The sequence below is a fragment of the Eschscholzia californica genome, unplaced genomic scaffold, assembly GCF_041429995.1.
Source record: "Eschscholzia californica isolate CP2 unplaced genomic scaffold, dmEscCali1.0.p SCAF_4, whole genome shotgun sequence".
NCBI classification, from domain to species: Eukaryota; Viridiplantae; Streptophyta; class Magnoliopsida; order Ranunculales; family Papaveraceae; genus Eschscholzia; species Eschscholzia californica.
In genome coordinates this window covers 37,774,043-37,782,214 of record NW_028238461.1, presented here as the reverse complement: position 1 = coordinate 37,782,214, position 8,172 = coordinate 37,774,043, and the positions used below count along the sequence as shown (strand labels likewise).

The following is an 8,172-nucleotide window of genomic DNA, read 5'->3' as shown; positions in this document are numbered from 1 at the left end:
CCTTCTTAACAATCCTCAAGCTGTGTGGGTCAAAGTGCTTAAAGGGAAATACTTCCCCAAATCTCATAAGCCCACTCCTCCTAAAGCTAACCACTCATGGCCCTGAAAATCCATCACCAAACAGTTCAATCAGATAGAGGGTCTTGTTTTCTGGGATATCAACAATGGCGCGATTATTAATATCTGGAAGGATTTCTGGATTCCCAATGGCCCCCCTATTACCAATCAAAGCGGAACGAATCTGGAATTGGTGGCTCAACTCATAACTAATAATACCTGGAATATTAATGTTATTAATAATTGTATTAACAGTGACATTTGCAGTTCAATTCTAAGCATAAAATACAGGACAACCAAGAGGATAAACCGATATGGACACTGACGAAATCACGTAACTTCTCAATTAAGTCAATGTATAATTTTTTGAGAACAGGAAGTGCCAACCCAATGCAGAACCAGAACGATTGATTTTTTATCTGGAACATGAATATGATCCCTTGCATAAAACTATTTTTATGGAAATGTTGTACGAACAGTCTACCAGTTAAAGAAAAAATTGGTAAATTTATTGGAAACTCCTACTCTTGTATCAACTGTAATGATAACGAAACTTTAGACCACGTGATGCTTCATTGTACTTTTGCGAAAGCAATTTGGTTCCACTTTCAGGTTCGAACGGATCAATTAACTACAGTAAATCAATGGATACAACAATGGAAAACTTTAGACGAAGAACATACCAATCTATGCGCCAAAATACTTTGGTTCATTTGGAAAGCAAGGTGCGAAAATTGCTTTTCCACGAATAAGCAAAACCCGAGACAAATGATAGAGAGGATCAACAATACCTCGACCACTCTACTCAAGATTGAGTCTATTATTACTAACAAATGCAGGATAAATACTAAGCAACAAATATGGAGACCTCCATCGACACCATTCCTGAAGTTAAACGTCGACGCCTCATTCTCCACATTCACTGAACCGGCCGGGATAGGATGTATCATTCGAGATGAAGAGACAAACTTTATCATAGCAGCAGCTGACTCAGTGCGATGCCAGAACGCGGAAGAATGCGAAAGCATAGCTATTCTCTCTAGCCTATTATGGGCTATACAGTTGAGCATCACCCATGTACATGTAGATAGTGACAATCAAGCATTAATCCATTTCATAAACGGAAAAAGTGTCGGGCTTCATTAGCAATCCAAAAGCATCATGACACAAGTTGTGAACCTTCAAGACAAATTCTCAAGCATCATCTTCACCTTTGTTCCTAGAGATTGCAAAGCTCAGGCGGATGCACTCGCAAAATGGGATCGTAGATATGGGCATAGGAAAATTTGGAATGTTGTATCCTCTTTAATTTCTGTTTTACACTAGAGACCTTGGATGCTTTGTTTTTTATGCTAGTTTCGTTCACCAAAAAAAAAGTAAAGAGGTTAACACTTGGTCAAGTGGTTAAAGTATTGACATATACTCCAAAGGTCCCTGGAGGTCCCGGGTTCGATCTCCTGAGGACGTGGAATCTCTGGATTATTGAATTTGAGGTTGTTAGGCCATAAATAATGTAGATGGACTTTAGGCCATAGTTACTTGGGCTTTAGGCCATAATTAGCTGGGCTTTAGGTCATAGTTTACTTGGACTTTAGGCATGTTCTTATTTAATCTAACAGTTAAAAAAAGCGAGTGAAAAGTCTAACTCAGATCGTTAAATTAGTTACAATAAAAATCTTCACTTTTATAGGACCACAAAAATATTACCTATGATAAAAAGTAAGTGTAATTTCATATTTTATTTAGTACAACCCATAGATTCAAAATATAAGAGGCAAAAAGTGAAGAATACACTTTCCGAATACACTTTGGGTGTATCCCTCTCTAAGAAGTCAAACTCCACAAAATAAAGACGGCCCCATGACTAATGGTGGTTACATATTGAGACCATGAAAGACTCTGGATCTAACATAAAATTCAAAATGAGTTTGAAATCCAATCATAAAAAGAATAGGCCAGCGCTTTGGGGAAAGCTAAATAGCCTAAATAAAATTGTCAAACAAAATTGACCAATTTTTGACCAAGTCTTCACACCCCAAAAACTATTTAGCTTTCCCCAAAGCGCTGGCCAAAGAATAGATTGGCCCCGTGACTAATGGTGGTTACTTAGTTATTGAAGCCATGAAAGGCTTTGGATCTAAAATAAAATTCAAAATAGGTTTGAGGTCCAATCATCAGAAGAAAATTTTTAGTCCTTCATCATCATTACTCATTTTAACTTTGTTTGAAGAAATAATGACTTCTTAAAGTCGAACCTCGGATTCATTCGTATCATTTCAATTTTTTTAATTCTTCAAAAAAATTCTCTCTACTCATTACACCCATTCATTCGTATCATTTTAATTTTTTTAATTCTTCAAAAAAATTCTCTCTACTCATTACACCCAAACGAAACATAACACAACCCCTATTTCCATTTTTCTTTTTTTATACTTCTTGTTGCATGTTAAACTTTGTACAATATTGCCAACGAAAAATGTTTTGACATCTCGTCTATCTTTAAAAGTTTGTTTTGTGCAACTCCTTTTCATTTTGCATTTTTTTTTCTTTTTGTTACACAATAGGATTTGTACAATGCTTACGGAATATGTCTTGACATGTCTTTCTTTTTAAGGTTTTTTTAATGCAACCTCGTCTTTCATTTTAATTTTCTAAACTTTTTGTTGCATAATTGACTTTGTACGATGCTTAAGATAAATGACTTTATTTTTCGTCTCTTTTTATTTTAGGTTTGTTTGATGCAACCTCCTCTTTTCATTTTGCAATTTTGAACTTCTTGTTGCATATTAGCCTATGTATAGAGCTTACGAAAAATGTTTTTACCTTTCATCTCTCTCTCTTTTGAGGTTTATTTGATGCAACCTCCACTTTCATTTCGCATTAAACTTCTTGCATACCCCTGCCAGAGTAGCAGCTGTTCCCACCTGTCAAAGAATATTCGTTTATGAGCAAAATTTCTCTTCCGATAAAAATTATTGTATGAAACAAATATGGAAATGCATTTACTAGCTTAGGTTTATCAAATGAAACAAATAAACCAAATCAAACTTGTATTTTTCTACTTTTAAGAACATGATCATTTTCATATGACTAAAACACAACTTTAGTACAACTTTTTTTTTTTTCTACCGTCTCCCTCTTATCTCACTCTCTCTTTCTCTCTCTTCTCTATTTCGCTTCTTCAGCATACCTTTCATGGTGACGAACTCCCTCAACAAATTTGTTAAAGGAGACGTATGGGAAGCTTTCGCTTCGTCTTCATGGAAGGTCAATTACTAGATAGAAGAAGAAGAAAAATGAAAAAGTCAACGGTTAAGGTTAATTAACAAAAAATGAAGGAGGTCACCTTGGAAGTTGGTGATCTTTAAGGGTAATTTTTGTGAGTTGGGCAATTTTAGGGGGTCATTTAGAATTAACTCTTATTAATTCTTTCTAATTTGACCTAGACAAGTGGCCAAAAATTCAATGGTCAGAAATCCTGCTAAGTAGCACACGCTCACACCATCTATAGTGCGCATCAGGGTCCACAAGGAAACCCTGTTTCTCTCTCTCACTCTGCTTTGTCATACTTGGACTGATATTATTATTTCTTTTCAAACTTTACAACATCATCAACTTCTCTCTCTCTCATTTTTATTCTTCTTATCCAGATTTCCTCATCAAAAAACTTTCACTCATTTTCTCTTCTTCTTGGTTGTTTCTAAGTACCCTCCATTTTTCTACAGCTGTTTTCCTCTTCTCATCCTTCTCTCTCAATCATAACCACTCCCAAGTCCCAAATAGGATTTTTGTACATTTTTTGTGTTTTCAATGGGTTCAATGAAATCTTGATAATGATGGGTACCCAAGTTTGTTAGCTTAATTGTCTTAATCAATGGCTACTTTTGTCTTTCCCAAACTTCAAATATTATTATTATTATTCTTTGGTCGAAAGTCTAAACACAAGTTTGTACTTTTTTGTCCTGAATGAATAGAAAGGTGGCTTAACTTAGGCACTTAGCTGTAGTTAATGGCTTTCAATATCATAAGCTGGACCCAATTATATTCTTCTTCTTCCTTAACAAAGATCTTAGAAGTTGAGTGATTCACTATTTGCTGTATCAATTGATGTGTGAGTTTGATACAGACAGTATCAATCTTTGCTTATTTTAATCTTTGTATCAGTCTCTGTAGTGGATGTAAGCATCAATTTATTTTTTTCTAAGCTTTCTTATATTTGATTGTGACAATTTGTTTCTTTTGTTTTCTGATAATAAATTGATATTAATCTTGTTTAGTTCTTGATTATCAATCTTAAACAATGTCTTTTATGTTTTAATTTCAATTTGATTAACAAGAAGAAAATGGGAAATGGGTTGGAGGACCACTGGATTGGTATTAGAGTATTTTGCAAGTTGAAGTTATGGATTTGTTTTCTTCAACTTGACTACCCACTTATATTTTAGTCCTTTTCTGTTTGTTCTTTCTTTAGATTTTTAATCTTGGGTATCAAGTAGAATCCGTGTCGATTTTCGCCTTATATAGTGATGGAATGATCATTCCATTTAATCCTAATACTAATTGTGTCTTTGGTTGTTGTATTAAGAAGAGCACTAGAGTTACCAATCATTGTTCTTTTCTTAAATTCCATCAAATGATCATGAAGACTACTAGAAGATCAAAGAAATCTGAGGTATTGTTAAATTCATGCATGCCTACAAACTGTTTGATCATATGTATCTATAAATTCGTAGTTATTTTTAGTGTTTTTGTTTTCAATGGGTGTTAATGGAATTAGAGTTTTGGATTTGTGTAGGCATTTTGGCCTTCAATTGTTATGAAGAAATGGTTAAATATCAAGCCTAAAGTGTATGAATTCAGTGAGGATGAGGTTGATACCGAAACTGAAAGTGAAGATGATGGTATGTTTTTTTCACAATTTCAACAAGTTGGGTTTCATTAATTTCGTGTGTTGATCTTATGTTATTGAATTTCGAATACAGCTTGCTCCTATAAAGATCCAAACGAAGACATGGATGTGGAGCGAATCAGTAGAATGCAAAGAAGCCAATTCGTACGCCCACTTCAAGATTCAGGCAATTATGAAATTTTCATTTATCAGTTTGAGTTGGTTGACAAGTCTGTTTAACATTGATGTATATACCACTATACCAGTCTTAACTTGGTTGACAAGTCTGTTTCTGGTTGTTTTCATGGATTCTGAAACTTCGTTATACTATTTGTAACATGTTCTTGATTTCACCGGAACTTTACACCTTTGTGGAAAAAAAAATATTCTCATTTATATAACTCAAAATTTTAAACTTTAATTACTCCGTTTCATTTGATTTTAATCTTTAATTTGCTAAAAACGGAAAAAAATCTTACTTCTGAATTGATGTGTCCAGGTTTTGAATCGAAGGCTTGTAGTCAGCTGGGACATAGAAGAGGAAATTCAGAAACATTACGCGTTCAGTACATAAATACCAAGGATGTCAGGTCTGACACCATTTTCTGTTCTTCTCCTACTATTCCTTCTTTTGTCTATGAGTTTTCTCGTGGGATCTGAATGATTAAGTGGTTCTTCTCTAATATTTGGTTTACTTTAATGTTCTACAGAGTAACAATAGGCACATGGAATGTTGCCGGACGACCTCCATCTAAAGATCTTGAGATCGATGAGTGGCTTTCCATGAAAGAACCAGCAGACATGTACATCATTGGGTACGATACCTTGTACTTATCATATTCCATTCCTTTTTTTTCTCATGCAAGTATAAATATAAGCCAAAACTACCACTTTCGCCACTCTATTGTGTTCATCTCATGTATTTTCATGCTTCAACATTATACTCTTATTTTAGGGTTTGACCAAAACATAATTCAGGTTGCAATTCGGATAAATGGTCTTATTACCCTGTCATGTACTCCAATTCATGCTTCAACGCTGTACTCTTATGTAATGAGTTTGTGTAACATTTCAGGTTTCAAGAGGTAGTCCCTTTGAATGCTGGGAATGTACTTGGAGCAGAAGATGGTCGACCAATTTCGAAATGGGAGGCTCTCATTCGTAAAACCCTGAACAAGTCTTCGCAACCTGAAACAAAATACAAAAGTTATAGCGCACCTCCTTCTCCAGTACGTAGAACATCTGCTGCAGATGATGTACTTGCCGATGAGGTAGGTTCCAATGAAGTAGAGATGTTAAAAGAAGCTGTGGAATTTATCGATGGTAGTAAGAAACAAGGCCCAAATAAAATAATTGATTCAGGGAAGAAAAATAACTTAAGGAAAGTTTATGGGATAGATAGTGAAAGTACACTTGATTGGCCTGAACATTCGTTAGATACTCCGTTACAAGTTTTCCCTTCTAGACCAGGACTTCGAAGAGTTTTGAGCAGTTCAGGAAGAATTGGTTTTGATTGGACGGAGAAGCCTCTAATCTTAACTACTCAAGATTTAGAATTTAATACTGGGTTGAAAAGAGTTCATCACAGTTCAGGAAACTTAGGATTACTCTGGATGGTAAATAACAAAGAGAAGTCTACAGTTATTGATTCTCTTTCTGATGTTTCTGACAAATCTGGAGAGGAAGAAGAAGAAGACGAAGTAGATGGTGATTCTTACTCAGAGATAGAGGGAGAGAAATGTGAAAATGGAATAAGTAGCGAAAAGAAGAAGGTTCGTGCTAAATATGTGCGTATTGTTAGCAAGCAGATGGTAGGAATACATGTTTCAATTTGGGTTCGTAGAAGGTTGAGAAGGCATGTTAACAATCTGAAAGTTTCTCCCGTTGGAGTTGGGCTCATGGGCTACATGGGGAACAAGGTAATTACGCACAATTTAGTTTGTACGCCTTTCTATGTGGGACTATTCTGACACGCTCCTTCGTCTAGGGTGCTTTTAGGCCAATCACATGTCCTTCCATTGGGGGACAAGGAGCATATCAAACTCATTACACCAATTGGTTATGAGCGGAAGGTGCTAGACCTTATATACTTTGGCATGTGACTTTGTTTAGTCCATGTCAAATTATTCTCGAAGTTTCATCAATTTGACTCTATATTTGATATACTTGATATATCATTTCATGTTTGATATCTGTTAATGCAGGGATCTGTTTCTGTTAGCATGTCACTATTTCAAACCCGACTTTGCTTTGTTTGTTCGCATCTAACGTCTGGTCACAAGGAGGGGGATGACCATAAGCGTAACTCAGATGTTGAAGAAATTTTACGGCGTACAAGATTTTCATCAGATTTCGATGCGGATCAAGTTGAGACAATTCCATCTCATGAGTGAGTACTTCCTTAAGATCATTGTTTCAATTTCTGTTCGACAAAAGTTGATCATGAACATATATTCAAGATCCATGTTATTTTGAAAGTGAATTTTGAATTGGATTTCCATGAATGTTATACAGTCAGATATTTTGGTTCGGGGATTTGAATTATCGTCTCAATATGTTGGATGCTGAAGTAAGGAAGCTCGTTGCCAAGAAACAGTGGGACAGACTTATTAACAGTGATCAGGTAATACTCCCAATTCCCAAGATAGACATGTAGGTGGAAGCTTCTACCGATGTTTACTTATACATACAATTATCTTACTAGAAATTCTCTCTTACACTCCGAAGTTTAAAAGAGTAGAAAAATATCGGATTTTCAGTTGGAGTTGTGTCACTGGTCATGAGGGCTGTGGGTTTTTCTCTATTTTCCATCACCTTCCTAGTCCCTTTTTCTTCTCGAAATCTGTATTCAATTCTCAGTTGCTTTATTTTCCATTGTGGTGTCTGAAGCTAACTGATGATAATCTTTTCTGTTGACGTTTGTGGCAGCTAACGAAAGAACTTCGAAATGGGCACGTTTTTTATGGATGGAAAGAAGGAGCGATAGATTTCCCACCCACTTACAAGTATGAACTAAACTCAGATAGATATGTTGGAGAAAACCCAAAAGAAGGAGAAAAGAAGAGATCGCCTGCATGGTAAGTTGCAACTGAAGTAATAAGCATCAAGAACTTCATTACCTTTGAATGACGGAAAACATGGATACTCATCTCAAGTAAATTGAACTACAATGCAGGTGTGATCGGATACTATGGTTTGGGAAGGGCATTAAGCAGCTTTGTTACAAA

The 8,172-nt window shown here is 35.5% G+C and overlaps 1 protein-coding gene across 6 annotated transcripts in view; it reads left to right on the top strand.

The window, feature by feature from the left end:
• Positions 1-3,170: 3,170 nt before the first annotated feature.
• The window catches only part of IP5PII (myo-inositol polyphosphate 5-phosphatase 2), a 5,688-nt gene continuing 686 nt past the window's right edge, over positions 3,171-8,172 (top strand). For 2 of the 6 annotated variants that reach the window (XM_086672852.1, XM_086672853.1), the window contains exons 1-10: positions 3,171-4,729; positions 4,853-4,958; positions 5,040-5,132; positions 5,445-5,535; positions 5,656-5,760; positions 6,021-6,864; positions 7,150-7,334; positions 7,460-7,568; positions 7,874-8,022; positions 8,121-8,172. The exon at positions 8,121-8,172 is cut by the window's right edge and continues 173 nt beyond it. In XM_086672852.1, coding sequence (XP_086528978.1) covers positions 4,589-4,729; positions 4,853-4,958; positions 5,040-5,132; positions 5,445-5,535; positions 5,656-5,760; positions 6,021-6,864; positions 7,150-7,334; positions 7,460-7,568; positions 7,874-8,022; positions 8,121-8,172 — 1,875 coding nt within the window. In that variant the 5' untranslated portion in view covers positions 3,171-4,588. The remainder of the gene's footprint in view (positions 4,730-4,852; positions 4,959-5,039; positions 5,133-5,444; positions 5,536-5,655; positions 5,761-6,020; positions 6,865-7,149; positions 7,335-7,459; positions 7,569-7,873; positions 8,023-8,120) is intronic. The other 4 variants (XM_086672857.1, XM_086672854.1, XM_086672855.1 and 1 more) reach the window with 4 other exon arrangements.